Raw genomic sequence first — 15122 nt, 5'->3', positions numbered from 1 at the left:
CTGAGAGGAAACTCGGCGTCTCCCCTCGCCCCGGGCGCTGCCGGAGCGGGTGCCCGGCCTTGTCCCTGGGGGAGCGTCCCGGGCCCCGCCGGACCTTCGGGCTTTCCCCGCTCCCCGGGGACCCGCAGAGCGGAACACACGCCTCTAACCTCGCCCGGCTCAGCCTCTGGAGCGCGGGCTGCCGAGCCGGGCTCCTCCAGCCGGCCGCCGCTGAGCCAGCATCGCTCTGGAGAGCAACCGGCCCAGTCCCTTGCGTGTAACTCATGCTGACACACTCCCCCAAGGCCTGTTCTTGGCTACAACAGCACATGAGGCTCCTGCTGTCGTGTAGGCTAGAGATCCCCGCTGAAATATTATTAAAGATGATGGATTTTTTTTACTAATTACAAGGCAGGGACAGTGAAAAGACTGGACCTGGGCATGTGTTTCCCCAAGCAATCTGGCTTGAGGCTTTGCATTTCTTTCATCTTCATAAAAAAAATAAAAAGGGTAAAATGGGGGTGGAGGGAGAAAGAAATCCTGACTGATGTGTAGAGAAAAGATGTTACTTTGGAAATGCTGATACCAGACAGCATAAGCTATTGTCAGAGGTGCGTGGGCAGCTGTAAATGGAAAAGGATTTCATCTTCCTAAAGAAAAGACTTCTTGCACAAACAGAGAAAAGGTTCTATCGACTAAAATTACTTCAAAGTCTGAAATCCACGTGCGTTAGCATGGGATGAACCATGCTGAATCACACACACAAAATACCTTTGCAAGGAAGAGACTCCTCAAAGCCCTTGGTCATCACACCAGCCTGCTCCACAGTAACACTGGTGCAGGTGTCTTGCAGCCTGTTCTGCCTGCTCCCCAGAAGACGACTGAGAAATGCTAAAATATGTATTTTCCAGGCAGTCCTTGCAATATTAAACATGTCTCAGAGTGAATCTGGAGGCAATAGATCTGCCTCTTGTCTTAGTTTTTATTGCTGGTGCACTCCAGTAATTACTAATCCCTGTGTGTCCATGTGACTACCAGAGAACCACTGTGCACTCTCCTGGGGACACCGCTCCCAGGAGCCAGCCACTCCCATGGGAAGGTGGTGGAAACAAATGACTTTACCCGCAGACCAACAAGCAGTTAGCAAAGAGCAAAGAGATTCAAAAAGCAAGATGCCACCACTTACAAAAGCCCCTGGCCAAACTGCCTGGGATCTGCCTGCTTGAAGTAATGCCCTCCTGGCAAAAACCACACAGACATTCCCTTGGTTTTGGGAAAGCGAAAACACCAGAAGGCTGCCAGCGATCCCAGAACCCCCGATAGCAAGCTTTCCAGGTTTATCTCAACATTACAAACAAAAATCAAATGTCAGGTTGAGGAAATCTTGTGGAAGGACATTTGGGAAGCTGAAAGCACAGACTGCACAGACAGATGATAATAGCAGCAAGCAAGCAGATAAAAGGGAACATGATCATACCAGGCAGGACTTCCTCCTGTCCCCGTGAGGAGGGGATTCTGCAGGTGCTCCCTGGGCTATGCTATGGGGAGCTGGGAGGGGCTGGAGAAACAGGCACCATCAGTGCCAGAACAGGTTGGTACTTACCATCAGATTGTATTTCATCCTTGGCTGCAAACTCTCGTCCCATGCAAATGAAAAGATGGTAAGTTGTTTTGCAATGCCTGCTAAGAGGAAAAACACCCCTGCTTTTAGCATTGAATCAGCAAACATGACAAGTACCTCCAGCTCAGGCTACCACAACGACACCTTTTTTTCAGTTTTTCAAAAATAAAGTGCATGGAGGTGTTCATATAATTGCAGTTTATTTCAGTATATTTATCCCCATGGGAACCTCAAGATTTCACAGTCTGCTAGTCTGGAACTAGCTTGCTGCGAAATAAACTGCCTCATAGAGACATTCGTTATTAGGTATCTATCACTAACCTGAGCTAATAATTCTTTGTGGGAGCTGCAATGAACTGAGAAACAATGTTTCATAAACCCATCAGCACCCAGGCAGCTTTAGTGCCTCTGAAGCTGTAATAGCCTGCCCATCCAAGCCAGCCCTCTAATCAAATTAGGGGAACCTGCACAGGCCTTCACAGCTCAGCTGGAGCAGCACTACACTCTAAAGATGTCTGCGATGTAGCTGTCATCTGGCACTTAGTGTTTTAATGGAGCCCCTCGGGGCTCTTGGGTCAGAAATGCTACTCTCCAAAAGGTCTGTGCTGCCAAAGATGTCCTGGGAAGAAGCCCGTTTTATTTATTTTTTTATACCTCCAGTCAGAAATCAGACCTTTTCCATTTTCTGTACCTTGGGGGCCGATGGAGGCTCCGCCCTAGCGCTTTCCACCAGACTCCCACTCTCCTCAGGATTTTTCTACGGTGGCACATATTGAACCTGCTAAAATGCTTAAACTGTCACAGCTTTTGGCACATACTCTCCCTGGGAAATGTTCCCATGGCCAAGAATCACGGCACAGTCTTCCCTGCAGTTTCACCTCCTTCTGCCACTGTTCATACACAGTCTCGCCCAGTCCATTCAGTGGGGACAGGTGGTGCAGGAGGACAGGGTCAAGTGTGAAACTGTTTGTCTTCACTTCTCCATGCCGGGTTTTCTCCGCTCCTCTGTGCTTCCCAGCGTGCCCTACCAACAAGGACTGTCCATGGCCACTACCCCTTAGGGGTGTCCTACCTTGGCACGAGTCATCCACCATGGCCATGGTCCCTCCAGGATTGCACCCTTGGGCACGGAGCGCCTCCTTGCACGAACACGTCTCCCTCCACGTCTCCTCCAGCTTTGTCCACATCTCCTTACATTTCTCCTCACATGTCTCCTCTCCTTGCGGCTGCCGCTCTTCATTAAACTTGTCTGAGATGAAATGCCGCAGGGTCCTCTGATGGGCTGGAGTTTTGGGGCATGGTGGGTTGTTCCCACTGACTTCAGAGCTGGCTGGAAGCAGCTGTGAGGGGCAGACAGGAGTTCACAGCTCCTGTCCCACAGGCATCTCTGCAGCCCCCCGCTGCCTGAACCCACCACGTATGCCCAACATAGCACTCGGGCGTGAGACTGTCGGCTGCTCATGCATGAACATAGTAAACCCTCCAATTTATACCCAACGACTTCGAAGGGCAGCTGGGAAGGATGTTTCCCAAAGGGGCCGGAGGAAAGCAGTGTGTGATGTGGCAGGAAGCCTATGCTGAGGAAACACCAGCCCAGGGTAACTAAGCTTATTCTCATAAGAAGTAGAGAGAAGGGAAATCAATCACGGGAGCAGAACAGGCAGGAACAGTCATTTCTGCATACACAGTTTCAGAAAACACATTAAAAATTTATTTTAAATATATTATAAAAGGAAGTCCATTCAACTTTAAAAACACTAAGCATTCTATCAATTATTCCCAATTTATGAAAGCTACTACATTAAAGTGCTACAAGTCCTTTACCACCCCCAGATATTAGGCTGTTGGTCCTAATATGCACAGAAATAAATATACACTGATTCAAGAGGCACCATCCAGTTTTACAGATAAAATGCATGCAGTACAAGGAACAGACAAACTTAGACCTTATCACCGAGATCCTGGAGAATGCATTTTGAAGCCAATTCCCTTCTCCACCCTAGAGGCTGAAGCTATTTGTTATTGTTATCGTAAGGGCTAATGTTTTAGTCTATTAGCTTGATCAGTTTTTATCTCGTTTTGTGGCTGAAGTCCACATTTGCTTGCTCACTAATTGGGATTAGGACTTTTTTTCCTAGAGTTGAACTAGTAGATTTAAGACCACATAGATCCAGTGGCTTTCTATAAAACTCCCAAACCCCTCACATCTGCTGGGATCATTGCAGCCTTTTGGGTCATACAGAAGCATCAAGAAAGCTCAAATGCAGCGAATAAAGGAGCATACTCAGCTAGCGCAGGCAAAAAAACAGACAGAGGATTTTTATTAGGATTTCTGTAATCTGTCATTGCCTGGTTTCATACACAGATCTCCAAGTTAAAGCATGACACTACAAAGGAGCAATCAGAGCAGGAGGTGAGTCTACTTTAGTTACACTTTAAATTTATAACGTGAATAAATCAACTGGACTGGTTAATGAGGAATATGAAATGAATTGACAACTGAGTGTTGAATGCTGATGGAAATTTCCGATCTCAGCTTTCCCATTCTCCACCCATTGCATCTCTCCCCTCCATTCGAAGCAGGTGAGGACTTGCCGCTTGTTTTAAAATACGAACTCCACGCTCATTAGGTCAGCAAATAAAGCACTTAAAGCTAAACCTTACACAGACTGGGAAATTGCAGCACACAGACTTGCCTTGCGTAAGATCAGGTAATAGGCCACCGCTAGACTGGGAGCAGGACCCAGTGCTCCTGCCTCCCAGTCCAGCTCCCCTTTTGCTATGTATCCTGTGAAAGACCTTGTAATCCTATCCCCACAGACTCTGACATTAACCTAAAGCTACTCACCATTTTGGCAACAGTTTGCTAACTACTGAAGAAGCTTTTCATGCTAAAGATGGTTAAAATGGAAACCTAGATTGCCACTTGTCACATAAGGACCGAATTCAGCACCACCAGGCTCCTTTGTTGTAAGTGGTTAGAAATGCAGTAGGGGAGCAGGAACGTGAACCACAGCAGTTGGGAGTGGATGTGGGATACAAGGTACACTTGGATCCCTTGTGCTAGCAGAGCCAGACTGTTTCAGACATGACTCTACCAGGGCTCTTTCAACTGAACGCATGACAGGCTGACTGCTAGAGGCTCTCTGTTCTCTCCAGTCAAAACCATCCAAGTGTCTGTCCCTATCTTGAAAGACAATTTAAAATAAAAGCTTCTCCCTTCTCACCCAGCAGTTACACGACTGCCCGGTATGACTTTTAGGAGATCTCTCCTCTCCCCGCGGTGATGCAAGCCAGCATAGCCACTATAATCATCCTACAGCAGCTACGAGAGCACTGTTCTTGCAATGCTGGTTGCTGGTGGTGCCTGTTTGACTTCCAGTACATTGATGTCTCAGTGCAGCAGGGAGGAGGAAAGTTCACTGACTGGAACTCTCCAGTAAAGGAAAGCAAAGCCCTGGGAGTAGACTACTGTAAAACAAACCAGGAAGAAAGTTAAGCTGAGAAATTGCTTTCTTGCTACTTCTGTATTAAACATTTGAACACACCTTTTAGAACTTTCCCAGTGATGGAAGGTGTCGACTTTATGAAACACACTTCTACAGATTTTAAGTGTCTTTGGGACTACTTATAATTTCTGATTTGGATACTTAGAAAATAAAATGTAGGATTGCGCATGTTGGTGGAATGCACGAGCCTTCACCATGAGGTGAAACATCCAACAGCTAACCAAGACATCCTCTGGGCCAGCTTTAGTTGTTAACAGTGTACCAAGAGGAAGCTGCCATCATTTCCAAGTCTTCCTATTAGTAGTGACAACCCCCCCCCCCCACCCCCAGAGTCATTAATGATAGAGGATTAACAGAGGAAACCCAGGAGCTTCTGAATTACTGTTATTCACACAAATTTTGCACTTAAAGTCAGACATTTTAAAAAACACACACAAACACTGAATGAGTCAAGCTTTCTCTTACATCCTTATCTCCCCACCCCTTCCCCTCTTCTCTCTTGTCCAGCAAGGCACTAGGAAATGGTTCAAGTTTAAGCATTTGCTGTACATTTACATTTAAAAAGGCACATCTTTATTTTAATGATGCTGTATTCCCCTTTCAGTAAGGCTCACACATTCTTCTATTATGGTGTGGAAAAGAAAGTTAATTTCCCAGGCATGAAAAGACATCTCGCACACATAAGAGCCCCAAACCTATTACTCTGCTTGTAGGCCTTAGAGATTAGCACCAGTATAAATCAACAAGAGCTTCAAGAGCAAATCAAAGTATTATTATGCGACAAAACACACATCCAGGGATCCCCCTGTTGTCTGGGATTCTGATACTTAAAAGCAGCAGAATTTATGCAGCCTTGGAGAGAAGGGTGGTTTGAATATTTTTTGGGAAAAAAATATGAAAACATTTATTTTGCATTAGATAATCACTGGTATTTAATCTCCAGTCTTGACTTGCATGCAGATGTGAAGATTTGCTTATGTCTTCATGCTTTAGCAATTTTGCTTACAAATAATCAAAAGTAATTGGAATAATTAACCAGATTGCCCAGCAAAGGCTCAATTAAAGATCTGGATGATGAAATACAGCTTCTCTTTCTCAATCAGTGGATGGTTGACTATATTAAGCCTTCTCATTAGTCAGCAAAGCCTCTAGGGTATTAAAAAGTATAATTGATGTAAATAAATTAATAGTTCAAAGCTCAGCGAGCCAGTCAGAGTGTACAGAATTTGTGGGGCACTTAATCACACTCAGATCCCAAACCTTCAGAAAACAGATCAGATCAACCATACTGAGAAGGACCCAGCAGGACCACTCACACTAAAGTGCCAGTTTCCAGGTACTGGTGGTCAGTTGTCTAACAGGAATTGCCTCAACAATTACCTAATCTTTTGGTGCATACCACTACCAGCTGTCCTTTCTCTCCAAATAAAGATCATTAAGTGGTAAAAGACCTGTTCGTTACTGCAGTTCTCTCTGAAGCAAGCGTCCAGCAAGCCAAGCAGCCAGGACTCTCTTCACAAGGTGAGCCCAAGTACAAAGCAAGCCATGCATTTTAGAAACAGAAGGTACTCCTCTCATTAGAAAACTAAGACACACAAAGTTGCAAGCTGCAAGCAGAACGACCTACAGTCCGTTTATATCATTTGCTGATTGTGTCCCAATTATAAAAAACTAGCACTGTTCACGGACAAACAGCTTCTTGTTCCACAGGTATTAAAACATTCATAAAGACATCTAGTCAGGCCATCTAGCCATCCACAGTCAGCACTACTAGACTAATGAGAGCATTAATAACTAACGGAAAGCAACAGTCAGACACAAAGCACTGGCAAGTGGCTCTGTCTCCCACAGAAATGAAAAGGGATCCTAATGACAGACATATTGCAGTTACTGAGAACAAAAGATGTCAACTCTGTTTGACACTGGTCTCACTTCCATAGCAATGCTGCTGCAGAACTGTCACAAGGAAAGCTTAGAGCTTTTGTTTCTTTCTTCACTCCCAATATGTCAGACATCAACACGTTTGGCAAGCCCGGTCCCAGCTGCAATGCAGGACCCGTGTTTCCCTTGCTTCGTGACTGCATGGGCCACGTAAGTTGGCAGAACAGGTCAGACATGGCCTCAGCTGTCAGGTGAGAGAGGTGGGGATGATTCTGAGCCTCATACTCAGTACATCAGATTTGAGAGCTTGAGAGGCAGCTAGTGGTGTCCTAGTCTGCTCCCAGCTGACAGACACAGCACTACACGGCCTCAAAGACATCTGAAACATGGGCAATGACCCTACAATCGGCAACATCAGAAAGGGCTTCTTACTTCTGGAGCTCTGCAGAGGGAGCCAGCCTGCTTGTTTCTTGACACGAGGCAAAAATCTCCTTGCTGTCACATGAGTCACATGAGAGAAAGACACCTCAGAGCAGAGCTTCCCTGCCCTTCCACGGAGGGAAGCCCATTAACCATCCTTATCAAGAGTCGCAGAGGGGTGCCCCGCTCCTGCCCTGAGTGTTCCAGCCCTTCACCCTCAGAGCTGGCTGCACACTACCTCCTCAGGTAGACAAACCGCGGAGCCGGGCAACTACTGGAAAAGGGCTGGTTTTATCGATTTAAGCAGCATCTTTGCAAAAGGCTAACTGCACCGTCATTCTCAGCTTTTACTAGAAAATGCCACTGCTGCCTTCAGTATAAGACTACGTGGGCTGAACTATTAAATCTGTTTTTGCAACAACTTAACTTTAAACTAGTGTGGGTTTTTTTTAAACACTTGCTTCAGATAGACGTGAAAGCAATGGTCCTCCGTTCATCCTTTAGTGTCAGTACTTTTTTCCAGCTCCTGGGATGAGATAATTCTGGTTCAGCATCTGGCAGATCCTGCAGCCAAACCAGAAGGGTAACACCTTGCATTGCTAACTGACTACACAAGGGATGGGGTACTAGTGAAATTAGCCCATCAATCCCACATCTCTGCTTAAGCAAACAGATTTCCAGTTGCAGTGAACTGTACAAGTGCTGTGGATGTTGGGAAAGGAGCAGAGATTAACAGCACATTCCCACCAGGCTAGAACACTACTGACCACAGAACTCATGACTGCAACCAACTACACACTGAAGAACAAATGAATAAAGACCAATAGCTACTCTCAGCCCTGACTTAATTATACTGAATTAATCTGCTCACACCAACTGTGAATTAAGTTAGCCTTTAAATCTCTAAAGGAAAGATGGAAGTTGCCTTCATGTAGCAGATTTAACTGTGAGAAACCCTACACATGTCCATGCTAAAAAGATACAGAATAAGAGGCAAATTTGCAACCTGATAGCCAAAGGCTCTCAGCAAAAATCTTCACCTTTAAGAGCTGTGCTTACTTAAAAACCCTCTGCTAATCTTTCACCTTGAAGATTCAACAGTGAGTGACAAACTGACTGCAAAGTGAATGGACCAGAAACCCAGATTCCTCATCGCTAATAACTACAGATATTCCCAACACTTGGCTGCGCTTCCACTAGAGCTCATTCCTTTATCAGAGATATGATTTGGAAAGTAATAATACTCAACCTCAATACTCAAAAAAATATTCATTTAATTTAATATTTTGATGGCCCTTTTTTTTTCTCTGATGTCTATGACATCGGAAGATTAAATCTTGTGTTCAAGATTTTACTTAGATGGACTTTGGAAGATAAAGCACCAATGTGGGAATGCTTCAGCGGGTAGTATAGCAGCTACAAAAAGTCCCGGAGGGTCCCGGGTAACAAAATTATTTAACACCAGACCCAGGTGGGAAATAAAACAACACAAAAGAAAAAAAAAAAGCAGTTTGAATCACATTCAGACTCCTCTAAAAACAGAGTTTCTGATCAGTCTCAGCACAGAAGTGGCTCTGGCAAAGCCTTTAAAATTCCACCATCCCCAGAAGAGAAGGATGCAGCATCTTCGCAATAAAGACTGGCCTGCTAGTTAACCTTCTCCTGAGATTCTCCCTTTTACCTTCATTAACTGTTTAAAAAAAAGTATTCTTAAAAAATTTTTTTGTAACCCTCCCCAGTAAAAACTCTAATTGTAAAATATATATATATATTTTCTCAGTCTTTTAAAGATCAAGATTTCTGTTAAATTTTTCCAAGACAGTTAAGTTTGTATGTTCAAATATCCACTGTTGTGTTGGAGAGGAAGGATTGCAGCTATTCATAAAGATCTTTCGGTCACTCTCACTGCAGTCCATACAGCTGCTGCTTACTGGATGGTAGAGGGTCTTGTCCTGGAGAAGAGAAATTTGACGTGAGGTTGCTAAGCAGAGAAGCAAAGCTGTTTTAAAACCAACAGAAGGAAGTCTTAAAAAACAAGGCAAGCTATTTTGTCACTTGGATGTACCTGAAGAAGTTGTTCCACACTTAGCTGGTTGGCAAGTGTTAGGGTCCATCCCCACCCCTTACAACAGAACCCAGCCCAGTCCTCACATTTGCACTGGGAAGCTCTAAAGCTGTGTGTGAAGCCAGGTTCTCCAGCCTACAGGCTCACACCCTGCTGCAGGCACTCCCCAGCATTGTGCGTGCAGATTGCAAGGACTAGGATAGGGCATTTAGTCAAGAATTTACCTACCTGTTGGCCACAACAGCATTGCTTAGTAGGAGGATGAATAAATTCTTATCTACTTTTGGCACGATCTTCTCTAGTATTCAGAAGGAACCAATAAACACAGCACACCTCTTTGCAAACAGGTTTTGCAAGGGTGTTGCATCACCTCACTGCCAGCCATGGACAGGCCTGCAAGAAGAGTGTCCTTCTGCTTAGCAAGCCCTGGAGAAGCAGTCCTCACCATTTCTAACCAGTGGAACAGGGGGTCACCTCTTTCTAACCAAGGGTAATTAATGGCACAATGACAACAGACTGTCTGCAGATTCTCTTATCACAGCTACATGAAGAGAAGGAATAAAGCATGAGTGGTGACATTTTAAGGAAACTTAAGTGCCTACAGACAATTTGACACCTTAAATGAGAATATGCATATGCGCGGGCACACACACACACTCACACTTCGGTATCTCCAGAGCTGGTTCCCCTTCATCCCGTGACAGTCATAGAGGGTTACAGGGCTGCTGTGGGAAATGGCATCGAAACAAAACTTCTTGGTATGCTGAGGATCCCCAGGACGGATGTCTTCTCTCCAGCTGAACGTGAATACCTGCCAGGACAAACAGGAGCCTCAGGATGGCTGGTACTGGGCATGGTGCTTTCACCAGCAGAAGTTCCCTTCTTTGCCCACAGAGAAGGGATGGCTTCAGGGAAAGGACACTATCTTCTAGAGAAAAACTGCTTCCACCTCTGGGGACAGGGACTGCTGACTAGGGGAGTCTGTAACAGCTACCCTGCGGACTGCTACACAGCATGCTAAATGTTGCTAAATTTTGGACTAGCTGATCTTTCGAGGTCCCTTCCAATCCCGAACATTCTGTAAATGAGACTGTGCTGCTGCAAACGGCCATGCTAGTTAGCTTGGGTACTAATAGCAGCCTCGAATGTCTCTGCAATGCAGACATACATCATGGATTAAGTGAGCAGCTGACCAATTACAGCACTTCACAGCTAGCAAAAAAGGCAGAGAGCTACAGGAGCTCTGCATTAAAGCTGGCAGTAAACACCCGAGTCTGCACAGGCAGGCTGCAGACAGAACAGTCTGTCCCACACCTTCTGTGACAAGAGACCAGGAGGCCCACAGCTCCCCACCCCACAGGAGTATCAGAAGGGCAATCACTAGGGCAATGCTTCCTGGTCTCTCTTCTACTGACCCTGCAATGATCTCTCAGCACTTTCAGATGAAATGGAAGGAGGGATACTATGGAAAAGAAGAGAATGAGTTTTAGCTCTAGTAATTAGGCACAACCTGTCAATTCCTGGCAATGCTGTGGCCTTGATGAAAGCCACCGGATGCCAGCACACGTGGCCTGGAAATCCCTGAGCCACAAGGACTGGACCATAGGAGAACAGTTTGTGGAAGTACCACCACACACATGCTCTGTTCCTTGCACTGCCCCTGTGGCATTTGCTTTTGGCCATGGCTTGAGACAGTAGCGTGGTCAAGCTGCATCTTCAGGCTGATGATCATGGCTTGGCTTATGACATGTTTTAAGCATCGAAGGACTGAAAGATAAACTTGTTTAAAGGCAAGCACTGCTGTCAAGCTTTTGCTTTCTGCTTTGACAAGGACAGCATCTCTGGCAAGGGTGCAAGTGTCCTCTGTGACCAGCATTAGTCAACGTGATTCTGCAGGGCTACTAGCCAGCATACCTCTCTCAGTCCCCCAGCTGTTCTGGGGGCTCCTTTTGGAGCGAGGTGGAGGAATGGTCCTCTCTTCACAGAGATATCACCGGGCAGTAAGAAAGACCAGTAATGATCAGGGTGCTACTATTTGAAGCAGCCTGGCCAAAAACTTCTGTACAAAGAAGCTATTTTGTTTCTGTCTCTCTTCTAAACCTCTCTTGGGAGAGAAATTACCACAATCATTTAGGCTCAATGCTACACAAGTTCAAAACACATTCTCGTCCTAAACATAAGCCAACACTAATTGTTCCAGATCCTCCTGACACAACAGAAGCTTAGTTTTGGACTATGCCCGAGTAAATTGGTTTTGTTTCTAGTTTTCATGTACTAAAATTGATATGCAACAACCCTCTGTCTCCTACGACTGAAGCCATTCCCCTGAAGAGTTATGCATAGCTCTGTAATAGAGGCATTGTTTTCTTGATCTTCCCTCAGCTCAGCTGCTACAGTTTAGACAAACTAATATTTCCTTCCCTTCTGTTACAATAAAGCTGTCTTTTCTGGCACCTTATATGTTGAGAGGGTGAATCTATAGCCTGCCCGGTTTCATCTCTCTCCAGCAACGGTTGGGTGTTTATAATGCATTTGCCTCCTGTCAGAAGGATGATAGTAAGTGGTTATTGAATGCTCCTGCAGGTTCATTAATATGCATGACACTCCTCTACCACTTCTTTCAGCACAACCTTTGAAGTTAATATTCACTTTGTTACATATTACAGCTGCCTTGTTACTGGTTTCTTTTATTATTTTGGCATATTGTTTTCTTGTGCTTTCTTTTGTTCACTCTGAGAACTTCAAAGCAGAGGCAAAAGCTCTGCTCAAAGTCTGCCAGGCTCCAGACCCTGCCACAAGCATAAGCCACATCCTGCTAGAAGCACATCAAGTATAATTAACACATGAGCCTTGGGGTACACAGCATCCTCTGTTCACCTGACAGAGTTCTGCAATGGCCTTCCTTCTCAAACACTTGTTCTTATAACTTCTCCTTCCCCAGATTTATTTAGGAGCCAATGATTTATCAGAGGGACTGTTACCTGCAAGTTGTTCCATGCTGCCTCTCCTCTGTTCTTCACACAGTTTTCCAGCCTCAGTGGGGATCCCAGGGCTCCATGCTTAGTATCCACACACAGTCCAGTTCCTACATTGCGTATCTGAAATAGGAAATAAGCCACTGAATCTCCTACTCTTACCAAGTGACAGGAAAGAAGGCTTAAATTGCCTCAAATAGTGACAGTATTTGCATGAAGCCAGTTTTAAGATTCCTCACTGAACTATGTATCTGAGCTCGCAGATAACAGGTAGAAGAAAGCTCAGGAACTCAAAACATTGCCAGCTGTACAATAACCTCCAGGACACAGCAAAACCCATTAGCTATGGGACTGCAGAGCCCACCATGTTGTTGTGTGTAACAATCCACGACTTCACTCCTGAGGTGATCCTTTTCCCAGAACACAGATGACTTTCAAGACCAGGGATGGTTTTCCTGGCTTTCAGATGGGAAAGCTAAGGAGCAGAGTAGCTCACCACAGTTGTGTAGCCCTTTGGAAATACAAGATTTCTACAATTGCTCAGCTGCCGCCTCTCCCTGGTCCTCCCTGTTGGCATGTTCTGCCTTCTACTAAGTATGCAACAAGCAAAGTCCCTATTCTCTTTGTAGCTGTGCACTAATAGCAACTGCTGCCTAACTGCCACCTTTGATCAGGCCAATACAATGGTAGAGGAGTTCTGGTCTTTGAAACATATCAAGCAGGATCTTTAAACACTCACTTGCCACCTCACTCACAGCAAACTGGTACTGGAGCACATGGGTAAGGCACCTTTAAAAAACCAAACCGCAGCCTGTTTGCCCACTGCAGATTTCAGAGCACAAACTTGCCTCTCCCCAAGCAGCTGCTGGAGGCTCCACTGGTGGGTAAAACTTTGGCAAGTCCCACGCGACCTCATTCATGAACCACTTGAAGCTTTTGCAGTTGAGGTTGTTGCGAAGTTCCTTCTGAGCCGCAACATCCCCTGCAGAAAGATGCCGGTACTCTGGTCTACGCTGGTATATGTACTCTGCATATTCGTCCATCCACACCTCAGCCACCCGCTTCAAGTTCTGTAACAGGGTAACAGGCACGTGTGAAAACAAGAGGGAAAAACACCTGAGAACACTCTGCACCGACTACTGACATTAGCATTCAGAACAGCTCCCATGTTTTTGCTCAGAAAGGATTTTCATTCACATCCACTCTTTCTCTCTGGCTTCAGGATGAAAATTATTTTTATTATTCTCTAGTTCCAAGGGACTTTTAGAAAGGTATTTTCAGCTAAGGTCAAAACAGAATCCTGGCACTTGGCCATTATATCTAGTTCCTTGTGGCTAAGAAAAACAACATTAAAAGTTGGTTTTTTTTTTCTTTTTTTTTCTGTACAGAAGCTAGTCAGAAAATGATGCTGGTAAATACCACTGGACATTCAAAGGTCCCTGACAAAAAGCGGCTTTCTTAAATCCTTCATATTGCATCTTTTATATCCATCTACGAAGGGGATTTGCAGTACTCGCTTCTGGAAAGCTTTAGTTCACAGTATTCTTTCTTACCACTATTTTCCTGTTTTCTTGGGTGAAAAAGCTGTTTAAGAGAAACTCTCAGATACCGCAGGAATATGGAACTTTCAGGTGATGACCCTTCAGAACAGAAGCAAAGGGTTTACTTGCTGGCAGCAGTATATTTCACGTATTGCTGTAAAGCTTAATCCACTGTGTAATTCCAAGAAAGCAACGAACACCACCCTCCTGAGATACCCGCCCTACTGCTCCTCCCAACACACTCAAGAGACCGTTGGACCTTGGACTGTTCTCTAGCAACATCAGGTACGTTCTTGGTGCCACACAGTAACGTGCCATGCGCAGTCATGACAGTGACGCAGCAGCACTGCCCACCTTGCATGAAGGTGGTCAGTCCAGCAGTGGTCATTTACTACCAAAAAAATTAGGATGTTAAGAATAAGCAGTGTGCTGACCCTGCCCCAAATGCAGCCTGTACACAAGAAGAGATGTTCATCTCAAGGTGACTGTATGATCTTAGATGCCAAGAAAAAGCCTTTCCTACACCTGCCCGCCATCTCCTTCCGGCACTGTGGGAGTCTGCAAGAGCCAAATACTGAATTCAAAAGAAATATAGCTCCTTCCCGACGAGACGGCACAGACAGAAGAGCACTCTATCGCTCTGACAGGTCATTGCTGGGTTGAGAGATAAATCCAAATGTATAACTAGGGCGATGCTATTAAACGGGGAAACATTTTAACACTGTGCAAGCCATAAGACTGCAGAACAGCAGGGTACCTTTTGGTGGTTTTTAGTTTCGCAGCCTTCCTGCTCCTGTGATTTTTTTTTCTCCCACCAGAGGGCAATACAATCCCTTCTCAATTTGGAAATCAACTGGAGAAAGCTAGTGCAAACCAGGCAAAAGCTCTTTCCTCTTTGGGCTACACTAGATTAAGAAATAAGATGGCACAGAACGTTCCATCGCGGAAAATTACAGCTTGCCCGTTCAGTGGTCTGTGATGCTTAAAGTGGAGAGGTCTTTCAATCACCAAAGCCCAATCACCACACTGAAGCCTGCTGCTCTTGGGAGAGCACAGCTGTAAAATGACTGAAGTATTACACAAATAAAGCCATATCTTGTTTTTATGGGTGATTCCATAACCAGTGTCTGA

The 15122-nt window shown here is 45.2% G+C and overlaps 1 protein-coding gene across 1 annotated transcript in view; it reads right to left on the bottom strand.

Annotated features, from left to right (window-relative positions):
- Window positions 1-3342: 3342 nt before the first annotated feature.
- GALNT10 (polypeptide N-acetylgalactosaminyltransferase 10) overlaps window positions 3343-15122 on the bottom strand; it is a 46657-nt gene continuing 34877 nt past the window's right edge. The window contains exons 8-11 of the mRNA XM_068409277.1: window positions 13299-13520; window positions 12457-12573; window positions 10137-10286; window positions 3343-9362 (exon numbers count right to left, since the gene is read on the bottom strand). Of these exons, the coding sequence (XP_068265378.1) occupies window positions 9195-9362; window positions 10137-10286; window positions 12457-12573; window positions 13299-13520 (657 nt within the window). The 3' untranslated portion in view covers window positions 3343-9194. The remainder of the gene's footprint in view (window positions 9363-10136; window positions 10287-12456; window positions 12574-13298; window positions 13521-15122) is intronic.

Source organism: Nyctibius grandis, chromosome 10 (assembly GCF_013368605.1).
Source record: "Nyctibius grandis isolate bNycGra1 chromosome 10, bNycGra1.pri, whole genome shotgun sequence".
In the NCBI taxonomy this organism is placed as follows: domain Eukaryota; kingdom Metazoa; phylum Chordata; class Aves; order Nyctibiiformes; family Nyctibiidae; genus Nyctibius; species Nyctibius grandis.
This window is presented reverse-complemented; position numbering and strand designations above follow the sequence as displayed.